This window comes from Delphinus delphis, chromosome 13 (genome assembly GCF_949987515.2).
Source record: "Delphinus delphis chromosome 13, mDelDel1.2, whole genome shotgun sequence".
Classification (NCBI taxonomy): domain Eukaryota; kingdom Metazoa; phylum Chordata; class Mammalia; order Artiodactyla; family Delphinidae; genus Delphinus; species Delphinus delphis.
Window position 1 is genome coordinate 64,420,983 of NC_082695.1, and position 27,129 is coordinate 64,448,111.

At 52.8% G+C, this 27,129-nt stretch overlaps 1 protein-coding gene across 3 annotated transcripts in view; it reads left to right on the plus strand.

Annotated features, from left to right (window-relative positions):
- Window positions 1–27,129, plus strand: part of CTIF (cap binding complex dependent translation initiation factor) — a 310,526-nt gene that overhangs the window by 46,562 nt on the left and 236,835 nt on the right. For all 3 annotated transcript variants that reach the window (XM_060029013.1, XM_060029015.1, XM_060029014.1), the window contains exon 2: window positions 26,109–26,310. In XM_060029013.1, coding sequence (XP_059884996.1) covers window positions 26,131–26,310 — 180 coding nt within the window. In that variant the 5' untranslated portion in view covers window positions 26,109–26,130. The remainder of the gene's footprint in view (window positions 1–26,108; window positions 26,311–27,129) is intronic.

Genomic DNA, 27,129 nt, shown 5'->3' on the forward strand with positions numbered 1-27,129 from the left:
TTTTAGACCTGGTATTTTTGTTCTTGACAACCCTGGGAGGTTAGAAAAAAATAAAGGTGGGGAAAGATATTGTTCTGTTCTGAAGGTGTAGCAAAGGGGCCTAAAACAGGCAGGTGACCGACACAGGCGATAGGCCAAGGGGAGAACATGCCTTTGCCTCCTCTGCGGCTGGGGCCAGGCCGAGGGACGCTAGATTGTCATTCACATTGTTTCTTCTGAGTAACTACATTCAGTTATCTACTATAAAACCTTATTTAGGGGACTCTTTTCCATCAACCGGATGCCACAGACGAAAGAGGTGAGTACCTCTTCTGCACACAGGGGCCTCCTGGAACAGGACCTTCCCCCTTCTCCCACCCCGTCCCACCTCCCTGACTCCTGGGATGTGTGGCAGGGAAGGGGAGAGTTAATTTGGGAGCTCTGGTGTGTGGAGCATCGAGGCTGCAGACTGGCCTCTTTCATCAGCAGGTGGGCCGGCTTCGTGGGTGTCCTGTGCTCTGACACAGGGCCCTACACTCAGAAGGGTTAATGCTCGCTGATCCCTGGGCTGTCGCTGTTCTGAAATCCTTACGTTGGACAAGAGGCTCCGCTTGCATTCTGCTTTTCCCCGGACGCCCCATGAATTACGCAGCCAGGCCCCCTTGCTTGGGTTCCACAGCTGTTGGGGGCGTGAGGAGGGGTCCTTGGGGTCTGTCAGCTGGCCAACCTGCTGGGGTGAGGCTGGCAGAGGCCACAGCTCCCCCTGTGTGGGGACCGGCATTTACGGCAGCTGCGCGTGGATGCCACGGGGGCGGCTGAGCAAGGTCAGGCAGGGCTTCTGGAATGGGCGTGCACACATTCCCGGGCTGCCTCTCTCCACCCCTGCCTCCCCGCCTCCCTCCATCCCGGGCTGCCCCTGCCCTCCACACCTGGAGACACCACTTGCACTCCCGTGACCTTGCTGCAAAGGGCAACGAGCCAGAAATCCTGACACGTGCAACAGACAGACATCCCCGCCCTGCCCTGAAGTTGGCTCCCTCCGCGTCCCCTCAGGGTTTATTTTTGATGGAGGGGGAAGAGGAGAACATCCAAGGAATGCACTCCTGAGGCCCCTCCTCACCTGGTGCCCTCAGCAGCCCGCAGCAGACCCCAGCACGCATGGGAAGTCAGCGGGCGGGCCCTCACCCAGACCCTGCCCAGCACAGTCCTTACCAACGCATCAAGTTCAGCAAGAAAACAATTAGGGAGCTGAGGCGCGAGGTCAGAATCATGGATTCCAGATTGCAAGGACTGGGGGAACATCGGTGGTTAGTGCCAGTGTTGCCACCTGAAACTAATGGGCTCCAAGGTGGGGTGCGTAAGCACCCACCTGCAGAAAGTATTAGAACTCATTTGTGTATTTATTTTTTTACCTTTTAATTTCTATTTGGGTTATGTTTTTGCAATGCACAAAATGTATTGCCAGGGTGAGTGTGTGTGTGTGTGTATGTGTGTGCGTGCACGCGTATGTGCAGGTGTGTTATGTACAGACTATGTATTAGTCTGCTAAGACTGCTTTAACAAAGTACCACAGACTAAGTGGTTTAAACAGCAGAAATGTATCCTTTCACAGTTCCAAAGGCTGGAAGTCCAAGATCAGGGTGTCAGCAGGGTTGAATCCTGTTGAGGGCTGTGAGGGAGGTTCTGTCCCGTGTCTCTCCTCTAGCTTGTGCTGGTTTCCTGGCAACCTCTGGCATTTCCTGGCTTGTAGATGTCTCTACCTTCATCTCCACTTGGCATTCTCCCTGTGTGTGTGTCTATGTGTGCAAATTCCCCCTTTTTATAAGGAGACCAGTATAACCTCTTAACTAACTACATCTGCAAAGACCCTGTTTGTTTGTTTTTTTATAAATTTATTTATTTATTTAATTTTGGCTGCGTTGGGTCTTCATTGCTGTGCAGGCTTTCTCTAGCTGTGGTGAGCGGGGGCTCCTCTTCGTTGCGTTGTGCAGGCTTCTCATTGCGGTGGCTTCTCTTTGTTGCGGAGCACGGGCTCTAGGTGCGCGGGCTTCAGTAGTTGTGGCACACGGGCTTAGTTGCTCTGCTGCATGTGGGATCTTCCTGGACCAGGGCTCGAACCCATGTCCCCTGCACTGGCAGGCGGATTCTTAACCGCTGTGCCACCAGGGAAGTGCAAGGCCCTGTTTTAAAATAAGGTGACGTTCTGAGGTACTGGGAGTTAGTCTGAACTTTGGGGGACACGCATCAACCCATAGCTGATGGCATAAGCAGCGAAACAAGCTGGAAAACCAGTGGCTTAGCCAAGCCATTTGCTCTCTGTGCTCAGCTAACCTTGATTGTATGTTAGCCCAGCCACCTCCATCTCTCATCAGGAGGCCCTGGTCGGGAGCCGTCTTGACGATTATCAAGAGTTACTGCCAGGGTTTGCTGGGCCCGAGGCCTCCATTCAGCCAAGAGGAGAAAGGCCTCTGGTGAGAGGTGCAGGGCCCTGCGTGCTTGGCATGGGGAGAAACCGGATGTCCTGCTTCTCTTCCCTGCCTTGAAGCATCATGTCACAATGAGCAAAAGAAGTAGCACTAAGCAGTCATGCGGGAATGGACTGACCTGGGTCTCTTTGGCATGACCTTGGGTAAGTTGTAGGATTCTGGGATTTTGTTTGTTTGTTACATTGGTACTTTTATTTATGTTTATTTTTAAAAAAATTAATTTATTTTTGGCTGCGTTGGGTCTCCCGTTGCTGCACGCAGGCTTTCTCTAGTTGCGGCGAGTTGGGGCTACTCTTCATTGCGGTGCACGGGCTTCTCATTGTGGTGGCTTCTCTTGTTGCAGAGCATGGACTCTAGGCGCGCGGGCTTCAGTAGTTGTGGCTCGCAGGCTCTAGAGCGCAGGCTCAGTAGTTGTGGCACACGGGCTTAGTTGCTCCTCAGCATGTGGGATCTTCCCAGATCAGGGCTTGAACCCGTGTCCTCTGCATTGGCAGAAGGATTCTTAACCACTGCACCACCAGGGAAGCCCAGGATTCTGGGATTTTAAAATGGCAGGCGCCTGCCTTCGAGATCCCCCAGTCCAATGCTCTCATTTTACTGACAAGGGGATGAAAGACAAAGGAGGGGAGGGTCCTGCCCAGGATTTTAGTTAGAATCAGGACTGGCAGCTGTGTCAGTTCTCTACTGCTGCATAACAAATTATCCCCCAAACAGCACACGTTTATCTCCTGCTTTGTGCTGGCTAGAGTCTGGGCTTAGCCCGGCTGGACACTCTGCTTCCAGGGTCTCTCCCAAGGCTGCAGAAGAGGTGTTGACTGGGGCTGTGGTCGATTGCGGGAGTATCTGCTTCCTAGCTCGCTGGTACAGTTGTGGATGAGGTTCAGTTCCTTGGGGCTATTGGGCTGAGGCCTCAGCTCCTCACTGGCTGTTGGCCAGAGGTTGCCCACAGTTCCTGGCCACGTGGGCCTCTCCAGCATGGCAGCTTGCTTCATCAGAGTGTGCGAGCTGAGAAGGCAATGGAGAGTCAGCAAGACAGAAGTCAGTCTTTTGTAACCTGATTACAGAAGTGACATCTTATCATTTTACCATATTCTGTTTGTTTGAAGCTGGTCTCTAGATCCAGCCTACACTCGAGAGGGGATTGCACAGGGCATGGAAAGCAGGAGGCAAGGGTCACTGAAGCCCATCTTAAAGAGTTCCTTACCACAGCAGCCTCTAACAGGAAACCTAAGTAACAGTGGTTTAAACAACACAGAGATTTTTTTTTTCTCCCATGTAAAAGGACTCTGGAGGCAGGAACCCAGGTCTAGTGTGGGCGCTCTGTAGCCATCAGGGGCCTAAGGTCTTTCTGTCTTTCTGCTTTGCCATGCTTAATGGGTGGCTACTTACTAGCCCCAAAGTTGCCTCATAGTCTAAGAGAGCTGCGGGAGCTCCAGACATCATGCCCACATTCTACACAAGGAGGAGAAAGTGGAAAGGACAAAAGTCATGTGCTGGCTCAGTCAGTCCCTTTTAAAGGGTTTCCCACCCATTAACTTTGTTTTACATCTCATTGGCTGCTACTATCTGTGAGGGAGGCTGGGAAATGTAGTTTTTATCTGGGCACATTGTCTCCCTCAATATTATAAGGGTTTTGTTAGTAAGGAAGGAGAGACTAGATATTACAGGTTCAACTAGAAGTGTCTGCCACTCTCATAGCCCCACAACCTGAAGGTGGTAAAGCCCGGTTTTCGGATTTCCTTGTGTCATGTGGGCCCTGTTTCCAGTTCCTGATCTTCTGAGGGGGCGGTGTGGGTGGAACAAGGTCAAGCGTTGAAGGATGAAGTGCAAGTTCAATGTGGGATGAAGCATTGAATGAAGCAGTTTAATGTATATGTCGACTGGCCGATTTTATTCATTCATTCCCTCCCTCATTCACTGAACATCCATTTGCTGCTCACTTACTCTCTACAAGGCAATAGGAAAGGAGGAAGAAAAAGATGTGAGGGACCCACAACATCCAAGAGGAAACAGACATGTGCGTGGATAATTGACCAGTCAACAGATAACTCACCAGAAAACCAGTCCTGGGGAGAAGGGTCTTGAGGGGTGCATAGGTGTTGTCTGGACAGGAGTAAGTCAAGGATGCAGCCTACGTCCTGGCATGTAGCTTCAGCCCCCTGGTCTAGAGGAGGGCCTTGCTGCCCTCTCTCTTCTTGAGCCTGTGAACTTGGGCAGTTTCTGATGAGGAGACCCAACGACCAATGCAACAGACAGACCTCTACCTCCACCTGGGCCCATGATGGGGTCTCTGTACCCCCTATTCCATTGCTTCAGCTTCTGTAGCCCACCGCCTGGCCCTGGACCCTGCAGCCGAATTCCTTAGACCTCCACTGGGCATGCACCAAGCTCCAGGCTCTTAAATGGTAGGCAAGTAGCATGGGGGGCAGGGAAACCCCGGCTGAAGTGACTGGGGAATCGGCAGGTGGTTCTGGGGTCTTACCACGTTTCCAGATTTCTCCTGCTTGGCAACCACAAGTATTTTTCATACCTTGGTTGTCTTAATAAGTCACAAGAGAACAAATGAAAACCATACAATTTAGTCTGTGAAATTCTGCTCATTCATGGTTTAAGAAGGCTTCAGAGGCCTTGGTGTGAGGGAAGTTAGAAGTGTGATGTCATTAGCAAGGTGGGGGAAGGTGTGCCGGGCACCTGTCAGCGCCGAGGCTGATGTGGCACCATCTGACGATGCTCAGAAATGCCTGGCGCCTGCCCGCCCTCCACACCCTACGCAGAAGTAGACAAGGGAACCCATAGGGCAGCAGGGGAGCTGGGAACGAGATCAAGGCATGTGCCATCTCAGTGCATTTAAAATGTTAAAATCAGAACTTGAGAGCATATTTCCCTTTGGTATTTTGCCCGCAGAAGAATCTACTGCCGGGAGGTTTGTGTAATGAGGGAACCCAGAGCATGAGCGAGGATAGTAGCGCCAATGATGAAAACAGTGGCGTTTACTGACTGTACCAAAGCATTCAACATGAGTTACAAGGGCTTTATGGGGATTATGTCTTGGTCCCCACCTCCAACCCCCAGCCTTCTTCCCAGGGACGGGGGCGCGTGGTGGGGAGCAACCCCAGTGATGCTCCCATTTCCCCCACCTCTGGCTCTGCACGAGGTCAGCAGATTTCTAGATTAAGCGGTGACGCACAGGGCGACAGATGGACAGCATGCTGTCCACCCAGCAGGGGCCCTCGTGCATTGCCAGAGAAGAAAATGACCTCTGTGCCAGACAGCTCATGGCTGTGGGAAGGCCTTGCAAATAAGGCAGCGTCCCTGCCGGAAGGGTGTCAGCAGAAAGCTCTGCTGGCCTGGCGCGTGGCAGGTGCCTCGCAGCAGGGGGCTGCCCTCCGCGTGACCAGCCGCCTGAGTCTGGGATGGCGGAGGCTCCACCCAGCCAGCGTTCTAACCTGGTGATCCCTCCTGCCGGAGGGACCCTGCAGCCAACTTTTTTTTTCTCTTAAACCAAAGTTTGTTTCTTCTTACTTAGAAAAAGACCAAAAGCTTATTTTGGAAAAAAAAGAGGAAAATACAGAAAAGGTAGCCCTAATTCTGCCTCTGAGAGATGTTAGGGTATTTGTTGTTTGCAGTCATTTTTCTGTGCATTTTCATGTGATTGGGATCCTAGCATACCTAAAAGTGTGTCCCCCCCCCCCCATAACATGGCAACATGAACACTCCTATGTTGCTACAGTCCTTCATAAATTCCTGGGGGCAAGAAATCCATGGGGCGGCAGCCCCAGTGGAACCGTCTCTGTTGTTGGGTATGACGGCCTCTCAGCGCCCAGCAGTCTGTTCCCCTCCACGCCAGCTCCTTTCCTGCTCAGCCGGGCCTCTGCACTGCCCAGGTCAACAGGGCACCTGGCTAGTTCCTAAGGGAATTTGGAGACCCTCCTCCTTCTAGAGTCTGGGCAGTGCCAGGTACACCCATTATCGGGAGGCAGGGCAGCGCCTGTGTCCTGGGCAGACGGATGAGACCCTCAGCGTGGTGATGGCTCTGAAAAGTGGGTGCCCTGGCCCCTCCTCACAGCCTTTCATTGCGGGGGTGATTCGTGAGCCAGTATAGTGTTCCCCAAAGCTTTCCAGCCTGTGATACCCACAAAGCGGCCAGTCCACTTTGCGTATGTGAGGCCAGAAGAGGGCCGCTCACCACGTTGACAACCAATGCATCCAATAATACCCTGGACCTCAGTTTCCCTCACTGTCAAATGGACACAGTAACAGCATCTGTGGGAGTGAGCACTAAATGCAGTAAAACATGAAGTGCACTTAGAAGAGTGTCTGGCACACAATAGGTGTGTGCTGTCACTAGTAGCTGCTACTTGGGAGCGCGTGGGCGGCGGGGAGCTGGGACCAGCAGGGAAGCAGCACGGATGCTGTAGATGAGTGTGTGATGCCTGGGCTGAGCGAGCGGCTGTGCGGATACACACACCTGGGTTCACTAGTTACTGTCTCACCTGTGACAGCTCTGAGGTCTGGCACTTTGCACGGATAATCTCACTGATTGCTCACGCTCTTCGTCCTAGTAGCTCAGCACCGCTCATGAGGATGAATTGGGAAAGTGGGGCCTTGCACTCTTTCAGCCAGTGGTGACCCAGGCTGCTCTTGGGGTCATAGGTCCCGACCCACATCTTCCCTCTGGGGCCACACACGGGGGTTCCCACTGCCAGACAGAGCAGGGGAGGGAAGGGATGCCGGCTAGAGGCGATGGGACCCAGCAAGTGCTCCCAGGCTGGGACAGCTTCTCGGAAGTCCCTACTGTGAGGGTCACCTTAGCTGAGTTGATATGCCCATTTGGGCCCAGCATGGTGGTCATGTGGCCTGAAGGCCTGGGAAGAACTGGTTTCCTGTCCCTGCCTCCATGACTGTACATGGGGGCAAAGGCCAGCCCCTACTCCTCAGCCCCTTCTGCCCGGTGGGTTGGAATGAGGATTTGGGAGCTGTTTTTTTTTTTTTTTAAAAGAAGATGTTGGGGGTAGGAGTTTATTAATTAATTAATTTATTTTTGCTGTGTTGGGTCTTCGTTTCTGTGCGAGGGCTTTCTCTAGTTATGCAAGTGGGGGCCACTCTTCATCGCGGTGCGCGGGCCTCTCACTATCGCGGCCTCTCTTGTTGCGGAGCACAGGCTCCAGACGCGCAGGCTCAGTAGCTGTGGCTCACGGGCCCAGTTGCTCCACGGCATGTGGGATCCTCCTAGACCACGGCTCGAACCCGTGTCCATTGCATTAGCAGGCGGACTCTCAACCACTGCCCCACCAGGGAAGCCCTTGGGAGCTGTTTTATGCAGCAAGTTGTGCTGTGCCCAGCTGCCTGGGCTGGCTGCTGTGGTCATCGTGAGAGGAGGCAGCGGCGTGGCCCCGGCCCTAGAGGGGGTCAAGACCTCACGGGATAGCACACAGGCTTGGTGGTGCCTCGGTGATGCGGTCCCTGCACTTGGGGCCTCTCCCCTCCCCAACCCAGCGGACCTCCCATCCTCCTCCAGGGTCACTCAAGGTAGGTGCTCCCTGACGTTCTCTCCCGGACAAATTATCATTATTTTTGTTTTGTTTTGTTGGGTGTTTGGTTTGTTTGTTTGTTTTTATTGAGGAATAATTGACAGATAACATTATGTTAGTTTCAGGTGTACAACATAACGATTCAATACTTGTATATATTGTGAAACGATCACCCAAATTATTAATCGCCCTTGTTTATTGAGCCTCTAGTGCATGTTTGATTCTGAAATGAGCACATCAAGTATACGCATCATATATTGATTGCTAACTGTTTGCCTGGGACTGTGCTAATTTTATATATTTTTATATAATCCTCTCAACTGCCCTGTCAAGTTGGGGTTTTTAATCTGCTGGGGAGACTGAGGCCCCCAGGGTTCAGTACCTTCCTGGAGGTCGTGCAGTATGTTTGCCCTCCAGTTACTCTGTGCTGACTCCCGTGTGTGCCTTTGTACCGGCGTCTCTGTGGCTCCTGACAGGAATTCCTACTCTGTGCCATCTTCTGCCTGCCACCCTGGCAGATCCTCAGGGCAGAAGCCACGTCTCACCTGCTACCCGGATTCTAGCACAGCGCCTGGCACGCGCTGGGGAAATGGCAGGTGTTTGTTGTGCTTTGAGTCGAGGGTAGAGCCAGAATCAAGGGCACAGGGGTGCCCTGAATGGCTATTCCCTCTGAGCTCTGACAGCTCGATGTCTGCAGCTGTGTTCCTGGCTTGGCACCGCAAATAGACTGGAACGTTGGATGCTTTTTTCTCCCTTGGACAGTGCTGGATGATGCACAAATTCTTCCTTACCTTTTGCACCGTAACTAGTTCTTTCCTTTTTCCCCAGTATTCCAGCCCTGAGTGGCCTCCTGTTACATCAGTCCCAAGGCAGCTTATCTCATGTTAGTTCCATTTTACACTGGTGTCCCCGGTGAGGCTGTGACTCTTGCTGAAATCCGAGCAGTGCCCTCCTTGCTGTCAGCCGCGTAGACTGGCTGTTTCCACTGGCCGCTGTCCTCATCCTTGTTGGGCAGGCCCATATCTGGTTCAGTTTTCAGGCTTCGGTCTTCCACTCGGGGAAGTATATCTCAGCTCTCTTTAACTGGATCTATCCTCACCTTGAAGGCTTTAGGCCTGTTCTTTAATCCAGCTATAGGAAAAGAAAAAGGACTTTTTTGTTGAAGCACAGAGGACTTGATCGCATTAATCTGTGCTCATGTCAAAGGGCCAGCTCTGCAATCCCAGGCTCACAAAAGAAAAATGTGTTTTTCCCCATCTCGATCCAGTACCCTGTAAGCCACATATACTGCCAGGCTGCGAGCAGCATGGTTAGATATTGAGAATCAATTTAGCCGTTTCCTGAGTTCGCACATTCTGTCTGCATGCAATAGACACAGTGATTTCTCATATCAGGCTCAGCAAGGCCGTTTCTGGACTCTTATAGGCGATCTGATGGAGAAGCTGTCTTCCGGGCCCCCCCACTTATAGGGAGAGTGTGTAACTCTGAGAAAAACACCTGGCCACCTTCATTTATAAACATGGCACAATATTGTTGGATGGCAGCCTGGGGACCAGCCTGTGGGGAGTGGAAATGCAGTCTCCTGGCAGCTGTAAATTAATGGTCCTTCTTTGCCTATATGCACGTTTAACATGGTCCCTTAGATGGCATTGGAATGAGCCCATCTTCATGGGCTTGTAGAACTATGACTGTTTGTACAGATATGTTCATCTTATTGTTGGGTATGCTCTAAAAGACTGTTTGCTTTTTTTTTTCGTTGTTGTTTTTTATTGAAGTAGAGTTGATTTACAATGTTGTGCCGGTCTCTGCTGTACAGGAAAGTGACTCAGTTGAACACACACATATATATATATTTACATTCCTTTCCATTATGGTTTATCACAGGATATTGAATATAGTTCCCTGTACTATACATTAGGACCTTGTCATTTATCCATTCTAAATGTAATAGTTTGCATCTACCACTGCAAAGTCCCAGTCCATCCCTCTCCCTCCCCCCTCCCCCTTGGCAACCACAAGTCTGTTCTGTATGTCTAAGGGTCTGTTTCTGTTTTGTAGGTAGGTTCACTTGTGCCATATTTTAGATTCCACATATAAGTGATATCATATGGTATTTGTCTTTCTCTTTCTGACTTCCCTTAGCATGATAATCTCTAGTTGCATGTTTTGGGTTTTTTTAAGCAAGAAAATGTAAGAGAAGCTTAGAGATGACAGTCTCCTGGAGGGGGCCTGAGGGAGTAAAAAGGAAACACACTGGCACAAATCTCAACTAATAAGGGTTTTAGTCCTGGCTCCATGATTCGGGATGTGTCATGTCACAGTGCTCGTGTTTCCTGATCTGTAATATGAGGGAATGACTTGACCATTTCATTGCTTCTAGGAGACATGATTTCCCCCCCACATGTTAATATCTCTGAAATCAGGGTACATCTTACTATTGATGGCTGCTAGCCACATGGCAGGTGTGTCACGTGGCATAGCTGTCATTGCCTGAGCAGGCGTGAACGTGGTCCTGCTGTTCAGACTGTCATGACCTCAGTTGAATTGGGTGTGTCGTTGGTCATCCACCTGTTAAGTGGATTGGCACTCAAAATGTCTTCCAAAAGATCTCACTATAATTTATTACTGATACCAAATGTTACTGTGTACAGAGAGGGACATGCAAGCAGTAGTGGGGCATTGATTTGATATTAGAAAAACAAATATTTGTTGTTGGGGGAAGAACTGCAATTTCATACTTTCTTGTAAAACAGCAGGAATTATCAGTCTCGTGCCACCAAAGGCAGGAGGAATTTCCAAATCCCTCAGAAGAGATGAAACCACTGCAAAGCTATGTGAGGCTCATGTGACCAATTTGTCTGCGTGCAGGCTTGTCATTAAGGCATTATGTCATAGTTGAATTGGCAGCATTTTTTTCTTTTCTTTGTGGCTTATAAAATAATGGTGGCTCTTAGAATTGACGACTTGGCTTTCTAAGGTTTCTCCTGGTTTTAATGTCTAGTAGTTTTATTTGCATTTTTTGGTCAGTTAGAACAAACTAATAAAAATAGCATTCATCCCATGTGTTGGTGCTGCACCTCTGCGGCCCACAACACTTAACTCATGATATCAATTGCCTGGTTACTTTCCTGTTTGATCCTAACATCTAAAATCAAACTTGAGTAGGTACTTATTAAATGAATGGATGGATGGAAGGATGGATGGACAGGTAAATGGATGGAGGGATGGATGGATGGATGGTTGGATGGTTGGATGGATGGATGGATAGATGGATGGTTAAATGGATGAATGGATGAATAAATGGATGGAGGGATGGATGGAGGGACAGATAAATGGATGAGTGGATGGATAAATGGATGAAGGGATGGGTGAATGGATGGATGGGTGGGTGGGTGGGTGGAGTGGATGGATGGATGGATGGATGGAAGAATGGATGAATGGATAGATGAATGGAGCTGCACCAGGAGATGCATTCTATCTTTGGTGAAGCAGCAGAATCCCTTCTAGGGAAGCTGCAAACATTTCTGTCAGATTTAGGGGGAATCTGGACTCAGTTTTTTGGGCTTTTTGTTGAAATTCTTTTATTCACTTATAGTCTTAGTTGATTCTCACAGCTATAGTTTTCTCTGGGTAGGTCTCTAAGCTACTCAGCTAGAGATTCGAACCCAAGGCAATTATCTTGGGACCAACTTGTGTAAATACACTAGTTTTTTAAGAGACTTTATTGAGATATAATTCACATACCATGCAGTTCACCTATTTAAAGTCTACAATTAAATGCTTCTCTGTATAATCACAGATATGGACAACCACAGTCAATTTTAGAACACTTTCATCACCTCAGTAAGAAACCCCATAGCCTTTAACTATTGCCCTCCTGCCCACCTATTCCATCCCCTCACCCGCACGTTAGAGGGTACCCTAATCACCCACTGATCTACTTTCTGTCCCTATAGATTTCCATATTCTGGACATTTCATAAGAACGGAATTGTGTAATCTACGGTCTTTTGTGACTTTCACTTAGCACAATGTTTTTAAGGTTCATCCACACTGTAGCATGTATCAGGACTTCATTCTTTTCTATGACCGAATAATATTCCATTGCCTGAATATACCACATTTTGTTTATCTGTTCATCAGTTGTCAGACATTTGGGTTGTTTCCATGTTTTTGCTATTATTAGTACTAGTACTAGACTTCCCTGGTGGCACAGTGGTTAAGAATCCGCCCGACAAAGCAGGTGACATGGGTTCGAGCCCTGGTCCAGGAATATCCCACATGCCACGGAGCAACTAGGCCCATGCTCCGCAACTACTGAGCCTGCACTCTAGAGCCCGCCAGCCACATCTACTGAGCCCACGTGCCACAACTACTGAAGCCCATGTGCCTAGAGCCTGTGCTTTGCAACAAGAGAAGCCACCGCAATGAGAAGCCCATACACCACAACAAAGAGTAGACCCCGCTCGCCGCAACTAGAGAAAGCCTTCATGCAGCAATGAAGACCCAACGCAACCAAAAGTTAAAAATAAATAAATAAATAAAATAATAATAAAAACATTTACATACAAGTTTTTGTACGGAGACGTATTTTCACTTCTCTTGGTTATATGTGTGTGTGTGTGTGTGTGTGTGTGTGTGTATATATATATATATATATATATCTAGGAATAGGATTGTTGGATCTTATATTAACCCTATGTGTAATCATATGAGGAGCTACCGGACTGTTGTCCAAAGCAGCTGCATCATTTTTCATTCCCACCATCAGCATATGAGGGTTCTAGTTTCTCCACATCCTCACCCACAGTTGACTCAGTGATTTGTAAGGGCCTTTCTACTTCTAAGCTCCCAGGATTCTGGAGTGAAATCCCTTGACTGTTGAGCCAGTGGAGGCCCTTTTCTGGCTTTGCAGATCCCCTTCTCCCATCTCAGCAGAGTTTGCAGAGGGCTGTGGGGAATTTCTCGGTTAATTATCTACCAGTTAACCACTCAGCCTGTTCCCTGTGGCTGTAACTGGCTACAGACTGCTCCTGCTGTGTGCCCGTAAAGAGGTGATCTGCTGCTACCACACTCTAGTGAGGGAAATTAACTGCAGGGCTAATGGGAACTAGAGCCCAATGACTGTGATGGCCTAATAAGAGCAGCCATCTGGGACCTGCCACCAGGTGGGTTCTCTCCTCTCTGCAAGGCATCTGGCTGCGTCCGGGAGTCCTTGCTGCAGCTGCCCCACTCTAGCCCCCAGGGAGAGCTCCTAGGTCACAGTGGCCCTCTCACCGGGAGCCCACAGTCCTTCCATCCATCTTCTGTGGAATCCTACTTTGTGCGGGGCCCTGGAAGTATATTGATGGGAGAGACAAAATGATCACGTCCACGAGAACACACACTCTAGTGGGTTCCAATGGGAGTGTTCTGGAGGTCAGATTTCCTGGCTGCCTATTTCCCTAATTATGTGACCTCAACGTGTCCCAGAGAGAAAATACTTGGGGGAAACCAACCCCAGGAAAACTACTGTACCTGAGCCTTCAACATGGCCGTGGCCAGCAGCCCTCATCTCTGGTGTGGCTGTCATTGCCGAGATCTCAGTAGTTGGGCTCCATGTTCTACAAGGTAACAGCCGTAGCCAGCAGATGTCTGTGGTCTGCAGAGCTTGGCTTTCCCACGCCCTCTCTCCAGAAGAAGTCCCTGTATCACGTAGGACTTTCATCCCTTCCATCCAGTCCCTTTCCTCTTCATCCCTCAGAGCTTCTGCCCCATCACAGCACAAGCTGGTGGGAACAGTCAGTGATTTATTGGCTCGTGCCACAAAGCAGTGGGACTTTGAGCTGCTACTGGTCCTGGGGAGACACCCAGGGCTGGAGTCAGGACACCTGGGTTGCAGTCCTTCCTGTCGCTAAGGCACAGGCACATTGCTCCAGGGTCCCCATGTGTAAGAGGGAAGTGGTGACGCACACCTGTCTCCCTCATGCACAGGGTGATTGAGAGGCGACTGGCAGGATGGTGCTGGGCTGCGCGGACCCAAGGGCAGGAGGCCCAGAGCCCCCTCCCAAGCCTGGACAGATAATTTCAGATCTGATTCAATGGTTCATATCTGATGGTAGCTTACTCTCTTATCCTGTGAAAGGCACAAAGCCTTGACCTGGAGCAGTTCAGGGCCCACTTCAGAAGTGACCATGGGGAACAGCAGCTCATGGCGGATGTTGGGCAAGGATGGGCACGTTGAGTGGGTGGAGTTCTGGGCTCCTGGCTTCTGTTTAATCAGAGTAACCGTATCTTGGAGTCCCTCTGTTTGGGTTCAAGTCCTGACTCAGCCAGCCTCTTAACAGATGACCTTGGGCAATTCCTCTCTGCCGCGGTTTCCTAATTTGTACAGTGGGGACAAAAAGGTGCCTACATTATATGATTGTCTTGAGGATTAAAGTAATATGTGACAAGCATTTAACACAGGGTTTCGCACATAGTAAATGCTCAATAAATGCTGGCTGTTATCTTTTCTATATCGGGGCAGCTGGGCAGCCGTGTATAATTTAATTTTTTTTTAATTAATTTATTTTTGTGGTACGCGGGCCTCTCACTGTTGTGGCCTCTCCCGTTGTGGAGCACAGGCTCCGGACGCGCAGGCTCAGCGGCCATGGCTCACGGGCCCAGCCGCTCCGCGGCATGTGGGATCTTCCCGGACCAGGGCACGAACCGGTGTCCCCTGCATCGGCAGGCCGACTCTCAACCACTGTGCCACCAGGGAAGCCCCTCAGCCGTGTATAATTTAATTTGAAAGATAAGTATGGTATTAGAGGAAAGTAGTTTGGAAACCAGCGATCTGTGGGGAATACAGTATTGATGGTTTGCCTCCCTGCTTCAGCAAAGGTTAAAGGCAGCTGGCCCTGAGCAGCCCTCTTGGCGTCCTCCAAACAAAGTCAGGGGCAGCATGGGTGTGCTGGCTCCGGACCTGGAGGCCACTCCAGGAATCAGGGGTCTGGTCTTCCATTTTCTGTGGTTTTTACACTCCTGGGCTCTTGCTGTTCAGTTCTGCCTGTGGTTCCTGGAGGAATGCAGGGAGAGTGATAAGAGCCTGGGCACCGGATCGAGTTCGAGATTCCTGGGGTTGCTCTCCAGTGGGCCTCAAGCATTGTGTGTGATACATGCAGGCTACTCAGCCCAACAGGGGTCCACCCCCAGCTACTGTACCAGCTGATTCCACTGCTAACGTGCCACCCGCCTCTGCCTACCAGCAGCCAGCAGCTGCCTGTGTGTTAATACCAAAGGGACAGAGCAGCAGTTACCTGCTGTCCATTTCCTAACTTCTGGAAATCCAGCATCAAATGCTCAATGATGAACTGAAAGTCTACAGTGGGTTCAGGTCTGGCTCCCAGGGCACAAGGGGCTGAGCAGACACGTCCTCGGCCTCTAAGAGCCTGTAGTTTAGCTGAGGAAGGAGGCAGCCCCTCAGACCACTTCAGGGCTGAGCTGGAGTGTGGTGGAGGCATCATAGGGAGCAGTGGGACAGCCCTGTCCTTTTGCCTGGACCTCCCTCAAGACACCCAGGAGGGGCACCCCTTTCCCCGGACAGAGTTTGGGGGTACACTGCCTTCTGTCATTGCAATCCCTGCAGGGTGACACAATCTCCCTTTAATAGCTCTGTGGCCTGTCTTCAACCAGGTTAGGGTAGTGTCCTGCTGGTCCGGAAACCTCCCTCTTTGCAGTGACCTTGCGTATTTCTATTTTGGACTGTCATGTACTGATTTCACATTGTAACTCCCAGGGGACAGTCCTTGTTCTTGATTTCCAAGTTCTTAGGGACACTCTTCATTTTTGTGGTCATAGACCACCTACAGTTTCCTTCTTGTAGTGGGGGGGTCTCAAACGCGGATGTCTGTGAGGGCCAGGCAGGTAACATGTGAGTGAGTGCAGCCGCGTGAGAGTGATGGCTGTAGGCCGTGGGGAGACATTAGGGAGCATTGGGGTCTGTGGAGAACTGGTGATCACGTGCCCTGTCTGAAGGGCTCAGCCCTGCTTAGCTCTAGCTGACGCTTGTAATGTTGGGAGGCAGGCTGATATTGCTGGATCTCACAGTCTTTCAAGAAAATCAGAAATGTGGATTTTTACGTGAAATCTTTTGGTTTATAAAATTGGCTTGAATATTTAAAAAATACAGGACAGACCAAACGAAATACACTGTGGTCCTGACATGGCCCCTAATGAGCATTTGCAGTCTCTGCTTTGTGTTTATGCTCCTGTGCGGGAAGAGTTGGTCATCCAAGGTGGCAGGGGACAGAGGCTGAAGGGCCCAGTGAGCAGCTCCTGTGGGTGTTCTGAGGGACAAGGTCACGGTGAGCTGGGGTAGGCAGGGTGGCGTCCAGAGGTGGGCTTGATCGAGGGGTCCTGGAGAATGGGAGGGGAGAGGGAGGGGGGATGCCATTCTCAGAGCCTGCTCTGTCTTCCCAGCCGTGAGGCAGGCCCGCAGGGTCACAGCCCCCCGAGAGACAGGCTTCCGAGACCCCCGCCAGTGTCTCTGAAACCACTTGGTACTGTCACCGCTCCAGCTGGGTTGGTTCAGGAAGCTGTTGCCAGGAGGGAGCACGATGACTGGGGACCCTGGTTACCCCGAGGGAGACGCTGGAGGGAGAGTGTCACCTGAGAAGGAAGGCCTGGGTGCTGGGCCACCGGGCTTGGAGGAGCTCTGTGGCCTTCACCTGAGGTGCTCTCCCAGGTGCATCGCCGGGTTCAGAGCAGGACACCCCTGGGCTCTGTTTCCGGCGTTCTCCGAGTGAGTTTCCACTCTGTCCGTCAACTCAGAAGCTTTTCAAGGCCGGTGGCGGGGCCCACACGCTCCACTTCTCATGCGTTTTTACTTAATCCTCCCAACATTTTATGAGATGGTACTTTTATCATCAGACTACTTTAAAGATGAGGAAACGGCCTGCCCAAGGTTACAGAGATTGGTTTAGCCAGCATTGGGACCCAGAATCATCATGTTTCCCTATCTTAGGAGTAGGAGGCAGGGAGGAAGCGGCCTGACCCCAGCCAAGGATGGGGCTGGCCAGCCAGTGACCCTGAGGCCTGTGACGTCCTTGCCCCCTCAAGCCTGTGGGGCACGACATACAGCAGGTGCTCAGTACCTGTTGAGGTAAATTGCCTTAAGGAAGCTCTAGAATGTGGTGGGAAGATGTTGGAGTCTTGGGTCTGGGACCAGGTGACCCTGGAGGCTGGTGGAGCGGGGGATGGGACAGGTCCACCCCCAGCACCCTTGGCTGTAATGTTCTAAGAGCTGGGAGGGGACTGGCGGGGAGCCTGGGCCCAGCAGCAGTGGGCAGGGGAGCTGGGAGGCCCACTCCCGGGGAAGGAGCATGCTGGACTGGGTGGGAGGGGTCTGGGGAGCCGGAGGCCCGTCTGCCGTCAGGGCTTGGGACGGTGAGAGGTATCGGATGAAGCGGGGCCCCGAAAGACCATGAAGTCTTGTCAAGACAAGATAAAAACCCATAAAAAATTCAAGAGCAGGATAAGAGTTGGGTGACAGCGCAGGGGGGGGCGTGAAGGTGTCAGGAAGCAGTCTGTGCTCAGCCAGGGGAGCGGCTGGGGAGTCTGGCCCTGGAGCCCGGTGGAGGCTCCTGGTGACCGCGGGGGCTGGAGGGGAGGGCAGATATGGACGGCAGGAAGGTCCAGGGATAATGCAAGGGCTGGACCCCAAGAGCCCACCCTCGATGCCCTTCTGCCCATTGGTCCGGGCTCGTCTGCTGGCACGGAGGCCTCTGCAGGGTCGGGGGAGTGACTGTTTCAGGGTGTTTTCTCCAGAGGAAGTCCCAGTCGGGAGCCTGGAATCTGATGGAGTGTGTCCTGTGCATGGACTGCTATGGGTCCCTCTCCCCGTGCCCCCCTTCTCAGGTGCCTCTCCAGGTGCTACCGCGGTGGGCATGCTGAGGAGAGAAGGGGTCACAGCATCTCTCCTGTCTTCTTGGGTCCCAGTGGCCTGAGCCCTCACTGTGAAAACCAGTCCAGCTCCTCAGTTACTCCTAGAGGCTGCTCTGGGGAGAGAGCGGCAAGGCCCGGGCCCATTGGTCTCTCCATGGAAACTCTGAAAGGTCCACAGGGCTTGGCCCAGGGCCCTGCATGGAGTGAGGGTTCAATAGGGTGTGAAAATGATGCAATGATTTGGGGGTTGTCTGTTATTTAGGAATAACTGTCTGATGTTAATGACTGTAACACGGAACTGCACTTGGGGTCCAAAGACGTTGGCAGTCGCTGGGGGAGGGGAGAGGTGACTCAGCTGAGCAGGGGGTCTCTGGGGATGGCAGACTCTCAGGGGCTCGGGGACCTGCATTACAGGTGGGCTGTATCCATAGGCATCCGAGTGGCTCCCAGCAGGCCCACCCTGCTCTGGGCTCCAGTGTCTTCATCTGCTCAGTAAAGGGGCTGGATTCTCTAAGATCCACCGAGGTCATGAGGCTTAGATCTCAGAAGCCCCTCCAGCTTGTTGAGAGCATTTGGGTATGTCTGGACCCACAGCTTGGCCCTGTGGGACTCTAAGCAGGTGCTGTTATGTGTTCCTGGTGCCGAGAGCCCAGGGTGGAGGTGGGTGATCCCAGGGTCCACAAATAAATATTAATTCAGCCTGTTGAGGTCCTGCCTGGCCCTAAGTGGGCCATGAGAGAAACTGCCCCTCTCCCAGGGAGCTGGCCAGCAGGCCAGGGGATCAGGATGGAGAATCCAGCCATATTCCAGCCAGGGTGGAAGAGCTGAATAATGGATAGAAGGGATGTGACAGGTTTTCTAGATCTTGGCTATTCCAACCCAGGTCCCCTGACCAGCAGCAACATCACCAGCTGAGAGCTTGTTAGAAATGCAGCCTCTCAGGCCCCACCCGGGATCCACTGAATCCGAATCTGCATTTTAACAAGATTGCGTGTGATCGCTGCACACAGGAAGGTTTGGGAAGCACTGCTCTGGCTCACTTTTCATAAACTCTTTTGACCACGCCTCACAGAAAGAAATACATTTCCATGGTGTATTTAGATGAGACAAAAGTTCCATGAGACAATAGTTCCGCTTACAATGTGTGTTACTCACTGGAATTTTCAACTTAGTTGTATAATTTTAATGCTGAGATCATGAGTTTGCCTTACACTAAGTTTATTTTGCAGCCGCTAAACCGCCGAGACCTGCAGTTTGAAAAGCACCGCCCTAGCTAACCCCCGTCTGATGTTTTTTTTTTTTGCGGTATGTGGGCCTCTCACTGTTGTGGCCTCTCCCGTTGCGGAACACAGGCTCCGGACGCGCAGGCTCAGCGGCCATGGCTCACGGGCCCAGCCACTCCGTGGCATGTGGGATCCTCCCGGACCGGGGCACGAACCCGTGTCCCCTGCATCGGCAGGCGGACTCTCAACCACTGCGCCACCAGGGAAGCCCCCGTCTGATGTTTGAGTAACAAGGGTTACACCGGTGTCAGACATGTAGAGGACACCTGGTGTCCTGACTCCTGAGACGGTAAATGATGCTGATTTGTGAGGTCGCCTCCAGCTCTGAGTGTTTCTAAACTTTTCTACTTCTGGTGGTTGGGGGCCTGAGGCTCCTGTACACAGAGGCCTCCCCTGAATCCCCCTGCTTTCTTTGGCGAACACCAGCGTGGCCCAGAGTCCCCAGGCCAGCCCTGACACGAGTGGCCGAGCCTGAGGGCTGCAGGCTTGGGGGGAAAGGCATTCTGCCTGAGTCCTGTTGATGCAGGAGGTGAGGCATGGGCCAAACTCAGAGGGGAAGGTTGGCTGCAGGGCCTTGTGAAGGGGGTTCCCGTGCCTCCTCAGGGAGGGCTGTCGGTGTCCTCCTCCCCTGGCAGCTGGCCTCTCTCCTCCCACACTCAAGCGGGAGGCCTGGCCCAGCCCTGTCCTGCCCTGGGGGCTGCCTGACACGAAGGAGAGAGCCCTCCTGCAAGCTCTGGGTGTAGGTGGCAGTTGCCAGCACTGTGTTGGGAAGGGAAGGGGAGAAGGGCGGGCCTTGTGTGTGACCAGGAGCGACTGCTGGAGGGGGTCCGGGCTGGGGGAGCGAGGTCATGCTGGTGGAGATGTGGTGGGTGGATGCGATTCAGCACCAGGGGAGCGCCGCTGACTGGCGGGGCCCTGCCGCCCACCTACAGCTCAGATGTGCCTGTGTCCATCTGCGGAGCTGCTGTCCTGCTGGGCTGGATGGACAGACCCATGAGTCCCCAGGCCACTGAGCTCAGGAGCCCAGAGCGAGCCCCCTATTGCACTGCTCAGCTCCCCGCAGCCGGCCTGTGGGCCAGGTGGCCGGGCCCCTTACGGAAAGCCGAAAAATGAGCCCTGGGCTTCCTCTCTGAGGTCCCAGCTGAGCTGTGTGCTGAGGGCCTGAGGGGAAAGGGTCCGAGGAAGGGTGAGGGGCGTGGGGCTGCCCTTTCAGGGCCCGGGATGATGGATTCCCCAGGAAAGAGCTAGCAGGCAGCGAAACAGAGGAGTCTCATCTGGTTGGCGGGTCATGGAATTGGTCCTGCGGATTGGGGCGGAGGTGCCGCCTCTAACGCCTGGCTGTTCTTAAAGGGATTGGCTACATTTGCCGCTGCTAATGCCTTTTGTCACTGGGCGGGTGGGAAAGGATGCTGAGAGGGCTGGGACAGTTCCAGCTTCTTGTCTCTGGCCCTACCTTTTCCTCCAGACCTCTGGCCCCCGGTGTAGCGCTGTGAGCCCCACGAAGGATGCAAGGCGGGCAGGCCCAGAGGATGGGGGGAGCGAGATTCCTGACCTCAGGCAGAGCCCGCCGTGTCAGCTGAAGCACCTTTGCCGAGTGCTGGTTTCCCAAGGAAGCCACACCGCTCTGCAGCCCCAGCCCCTCCGTGCCCCTCCTTCAGCTGTGCCCACCCAGGCCCCGCCCTCCCTCCTGCAGGCTCTGGGCTGCCTGCCCTTTACAGCAAAGTGCGGCCTCAGCGCTTCTCCCACTCCTGCTGTCTGCCCTTTTGTTCCTCGGCATCCGTCACCTGGCAGGGAATGGGGGCAGGGCGGGGCGAGGAGGGGGGCCAGGAAGGCTGCAGGGCGTGTTCCTGGGATCTGGACTCAGCTCTGCATGCTGCATCCTGGATGGCTGCAGCCAGGGGAGGTGTCTCTTCTCCTCTTCCACCTTCTCTCTTTCTTCCTCCTCTGGTCCCGTCCCCCTCATCACTTTCACTGATCATTAAAACATAAGTTCCTCTTGCTGACTCTCAGCTTAGCCAGCAGCCCAGCTGTTTGGGGGTTTCCCATCCTGATCTTCCTGTGAATGAGAAACGGAGCCAGGAGGAGACCCCAAAGCACAGGCAGGAAGGGAGCAGAACAAGTCCTGGAGGAAAGCATCCCTTTATTTCCCTGTGTCTCCATCAGCCTGAAAGTTTACTCTGTGCCTCCTCACTCTTTTTGCGTTAAGAATGCGGTGGAACTTCTAAGCTTATACCCCAAAGAATTGCAAACAGGGACTCAGACAGATACTTGTACACCCATGTTCACAGCAGCATTAATCACAATAGCCAAAGGTGGGAACGACCCGAATGTCCACTGATGGATGAATGGATAAACAAAATGTAGTTCATGCATACAGTGTATTATTGTAACACAGTGTATTATTCAGCCATCAAACGGTGTGAAATTGTGACGCGCTCTACAACATGCATGAATCTTGAAAACATTATGAGTGAAATGAGCCAATCACAAAAGGGTAGATATTGTATGATGCCACCAAAATGAGGTAGGTTGAAGAGCCGAATTCAGAAGAGATAGAAAGTAGAGTGGTTGCCAGGGGCTGAGATGGGGGATGGGGGGTTGTTTGGTGGGCGCAGGGCTTCTGTTTGGAATGATGAAAACGTTCTGGAAATAGATAGTGATGATGTTCACACAACTTTGTGAATGGACTTAATGCTACTGAGTTGTACACTTGAAAATGGTCACAGTGGTGCGTTTTGTGCTATATGTATTTCACCCCTATAGAAACTGGGGGATCGAGTGCCTGACCGATAGCCAAGGGGATGGATAACGTAGCTGCACTCCCTCTCTTGCCCTCCTCCCTCTTCTCTGCTAAAGAGATACAACTTGGGTCTTTTCTACTGAAGGAGGGACCTGAACCCCGGTTGGGGCTCATTCTAGGATGTAGAAATGAGCCCAAGTGACATGTTAGCCCGGTTCCCCCTCAGAAAGCAGAGTTTCCAGAAGTACCCCAAGAACAGGAGTCCCTGAGGAGAGCAACACGGAAGGAGGGAGAGCTGGCAAAGGGGCATTATGGATCTGGTCGCCACTGTGGGCAGCCGGGCCCGATCCACTGGGACCCGCTGAAGGACCATAAGGGAATGTTTGTCCCCGTCCAGGGCTGCCCCAGGGGCTGTTAGCTCCTCCCACTTCTAGGATGCAGGATGCAGGTTCCAGGTGCCAGGTGGGCTCCTGCAGGCACTGCTGGTGTGTGTCAGGAGGCTGGGCTGAAGGTGCTCAGGGCAGCTGAGGGGAGGTGCTGTCAGGCTACATGTCGAATCTGACTGGGCAGCAGTGACTGGAGTAGGAGGGGGCCTCCAAGGCAAGTGGCCAGTGTGGGGCATGCTCCTTTTCTCTCTGGGCACCAAAATTCTCCAGGGTGGCAGTGTGTCTCAATGCCGGTCTCTTTCCTCAGTGAGCCAGTGAGGGGTGATTTCTGCCCCTGGGCTCCCTGACAGGACGGTGGTGTGGCCCCGTGACAGACCCGCAAGAGCCTGGGAGCGCCCAGCAGAGCAGGACAGAGACTGCTGCTGCAGGCCGCGCCTCCTGGAAACGCTCCTGTCTAGTTCCTACAGAAGCCAGCCCTCTGCCTGTACCTGTGATGTGTGCCAGAAGCCTGTGATAAGATCTTAAGTCTTCGAGGAATAATAGGTGCAGCCTTAGGTACTGGCTTTTTTCTGCAGGCGGCTCCTTTTCAGCCCTCTCTGGACACCAGCCTTATCATCCCATCCCCCTGAGGCCAGGATCCTGCACTGAGCTAGGCACAGGGCCCAGCTCTCTAGAGCCTGCAGCCCAGTGGGGGTTAAGACATGCGCGCGCGCACACACACACACACACACACACACACACACACACACACACACAGAGCACTTGAGGGATTCCCTGGGCTTTCAAAGGACATTGAGGAAGGGCGAAGTGGGAGATGTCCTGAGGGCCTGAGCAGGCTGCCAGGAGGTGGGATGAAGAGGCAATGGGGAGTCACTGGACCTGGAGCTCTGCTGTGAGAACTTGGGCAAGTTACTTAACCTCTCTGAACCTCAGTTTTCTCTTCTAAGGAGTATAATTATATCGATTACATAGTGTTATGGTGAGGGGGAAGTGGACGAAGTCATATGGAGTGCTGAGGAGAGTGCCTGGCCCACGATACAGGCTCAGTACACATTAGCCTTTCCTGCTGTTAGGGGTTGCCGTATCCACGCCCCTAGGCCGAGGCTGGGTGCATCCTTTGCCCACTGGCCGCTATTAAAGCTAATTGCCCGTTGGGCTAATTGCCTGTTGGCTCTAAGGTTCTAGCACTCCATGAGTGTTAGGACCCCGAGATTTGGCAGGTGGAGGGAAGGGGAAAGTGACTCTGGGTGAGGGACACGGTGTGAGCAAAAGCACAGAGGCAGTAAAAGCATCCTGTGTTAGTGGTTTATTGCCATGTAACAAATAACTACAAATGGAGTGGCTTTAAACGATGCCCGTTTATCGTCTCACAGTTCTGAAGGTCAGAAGTCCTGCTCGGTATAGGAGGAGGCTGAAATCAAGGTGTAGGCTGGGCTGAGTTCTGGTCCGGAGGCTCTGGGGGACGAAACCTGACCCCAAGCTCATTGGTTGTTGGAGAACTTACTTCCTGTAGTTGTAGGACGGAAACACCTTTCCCTTGTGGGTCGTTGACCAGGCATTGCTCTCAACCTCTAGAGGCCGCCCAGGATCCTTGCCCGCACCCCTCCTGCTTCAGGCCAGCAGCGCTGTCTCTATCTCCAGCCCCGGACTTAGGGGTCTCGTGTGATTGGATCAGGCCCCCCTGAATACTCTTCCTCTCTTCAAGTCTGCTGATTTGGAGTTTAATTATATTTGCAAAATCCCTTCCCAGGAGTTCCTAGATTAATGTTTGATTGAGTAGCTGGGGGAAAGGTGTACACTCAGGACCCTCTTAGGAGGTCTACCTGCCACACACGGCTTGTACCTGGGACAAGGAGCAGAGTGGCCAGGGGGCTGGAGGGAAGCACAGGCAGCCATTGGAGCAGGTGGATGTTGGTGGTGGGAGGGATGTAAGGCCACTGTAGGCCTTGAATGGCAGGTGCAGGAAGGGGCGTTGGACATCCCCACCCCTGCCCCCTCCTGTGGCCCTGCACCACTAGGCGTGCTTATTTCGATCTGAGCAAACTACCTGCACACTCACTGCCACCCAGGCCTCCGCACCTGGGTTCCCTCACCCAACCCTGAAACCTCAGACTCCTCCCTCTGGGGCAGGTGGACAAATCCATGAGCCCTAAGGCCACTGAGCTCAGGAGCCCAGCGCACACCCGCTACAGCTGGCCTGGGGTCCAAGGGAGGCTGGGTCTCATGCAGCAGCCGAAAGCCAAAACCTGAGTCGGGAGACCAGCTGGAGAATGTGTGTCTCCCCAGGGAGTTCTTCCTCCCCATGGTCCGCACAGACTCCCGGGAGCCTGGCGAGGGTGGGAGGGAGTCAGCATTCAGTCTCAGCAGCATTTCCGGAACCCAGCAGGACATTCCTTGTGCTGTTTTGGTTTCATTACCGTTAAACACGCAACAAGCCCTTAATTATCGGTGAACAACTGTGTCCTAAAAAAGCTCTCAGTAATCCAAGGTTTTGAAATGCAAGTGTTCCTCTGAAAATACTGGGATGTTGCCTTTATTATCCACAGTACTGTTCTAGGTGCCAGCAGCCCTTTGTGGTCTCAGAGCCCTGTGCATACGTTACTTGGGTCTTTGTGTATCTAATGGTGCTGGTTGGGTAGAAGACTGTTCCGCTAGTTCTGGTGGTGAAGCCATGTGCAGCCTCTGCTTCCTCTGCTGAACAGGCTTCCCTGTGGAGAGCACTGATTTCCAGACAATGGAAGGGGCACCAGACAAGCTTTGAAGCCCTTTCCCATCAGGCCTAGAGCCTGTCCAGAGGAAGGGGGAGGGTCCCTGGTGGGAAGGGACCTAGTGGTGAGAATGGTTCTAGCCTTCCCAACTTCCAGGTGGATCGGGAGGGAGCTTTGGGAGCAAGCGTGGACAGTGGAGGTGTCCCTGCAGGCCTGGGGCCCTGCAGCGGCTGGGTTGACCTGGTCCAGTTGGGGAGGGACAGCAGTTCTATTGGTGGACTTTAACAGCTGTCCCTGGAATGATGGTCACATTATGCCAGGCCCCCCAGGGAGAGAGCCTGAGGGCTGAAGAGGGAGTCATTCTCCTACAGAGGACCGTGGCTGGGCCACACCCTCCCAGGCCACCCACCTTGCCTTTCACGTCGTATCATTAAAAGCCAGTCACGTCCTTACAGACTGAGTGTAGCGTCCTTACAGACTGAGTGTAGCGCGTGTCCCAGTAGATGCAGCATTAGCAGGGCTGCAAGATCACATGAAGGCCTACAGTCTTCACCTAATTTAGGGATAGCCTGGCGTCCAAAGAGAAAATGTCTCTTTAGAAGGAGGTATTTCTTAGAGGCCCAGGCCCCTTAGAGGGTTTGTGTCTGTGGACCCCTGTACATCTCAATGCTGGGGCCAGAGACGTAGAAGCCTGTGGTCTGTTTTATTCTGCTTTGTGGTGGATTTTGTTAACTCCAAGTTGGGAAGTAGGGTTGAACTTGTAGACTGGGTCCGTATTCCGCTTTTTCCTGAGTGGTAAGGTCCGGGTATGGACTAACGCTCAACATCGCATGAGTTACTGTGTTGGCCAATTAGGCAAATTACCTGCCTTCTCTGGGACTGAGTCTCCTTCCCCATGCAGGAGGGGTCACAGCATCCTCTTCACGCTAAAGGCGAGCTGGCACCCCACTGACTTCTCAGGATGTTGGGAGACCAAGACAGCAGGCTGGATGAGGGACTGCTTCCGGGCGGGGGAGGATCTCTCAAGTGGGGTCATCATCTCTGCCTCCAACTGTGTCTCACAGAGCCCATCTGTTCTCTGTACCCGCAGCCCAGGCCCCTGAGCGGGAGGGATGGAGAACTCCTCAGCAGCGTCGGCCTCCTCCGAGGCCGGGAGCAGCCGCTCCCAGGAGATCGAGGAGCTTGAGCGGTTCATCGACAGCTACGTGCTTGAGTACCAGGTGCAGGGGCTGCTGGCCGACAAGACGGAGGGGGACGGCGAGAGTGAGAAGACGCAGTCCCACATCTCCCAGGTGAGCGCTGCCCGGGAGGGGGCAGGGCCTGGGCAGGTACGGGGCCTCGGAAGCTCAAAGTGGGGTAATAAGGGTAAGGGACCCTAATTCCAGGCAGCATCTGATCGCCTGGCCCTAGGTTGCCAAGGTGTGGATGGCCGCACCCAGCAGAGCGTGGGATCCGGGCAGGAAGCCCCTGGCTGTGTGCCCCCAGCTCCTCTGAACCACCTCTACCCGGTCCTACCCCACTGGGTGGCTGCGGCCCAGCCAGACTCACAGTTCATGGAACACATGGGTTTACTGAGCCCCTGCTGTGTGCCAGGCGCCGCTCCCTGTCCTTCACAAGCTCATGTTCTAAAAGAGATGTGGCGACTGTAGCTTATCCAAAGGGCACACAAGTCTATTCACAAGTCTATCACTTGTGAATATTTCCTCTGATGGCGAATACAGGCAGTTGTTGGCGCCAAAGAATTGAGTCTCTCAGACAGTCCCCCAGGGCCCTGTGTGCCAGACCTCGTGACACACGTGAAGCCTTCAGACCAGACTCTCAGGTTGGCCTCCCTGCTCCTGGTCAGTCTGTGGCAGCCCTGATCCTGGGTAGAAGGTGAACTCGGCTGAAAGACTGTGGGTCGAGATTTGGGAGTTTTGAGTCGTCTTGAGTAGAATGTGAACCATTAAGGGAAGTGACCATGTCACATGCATCTTTGCTGAACATGTTAAATTCTCAGTAGATGTTTGTTCAAGAGTTGGTTCCAACTACTAGCTGCCTGTGTGACCTCAGGCAAACCCCTCAACTTCTCTGAGGCTTGGCTTTCTTATCTGGTGAGTGGGGATGATCCC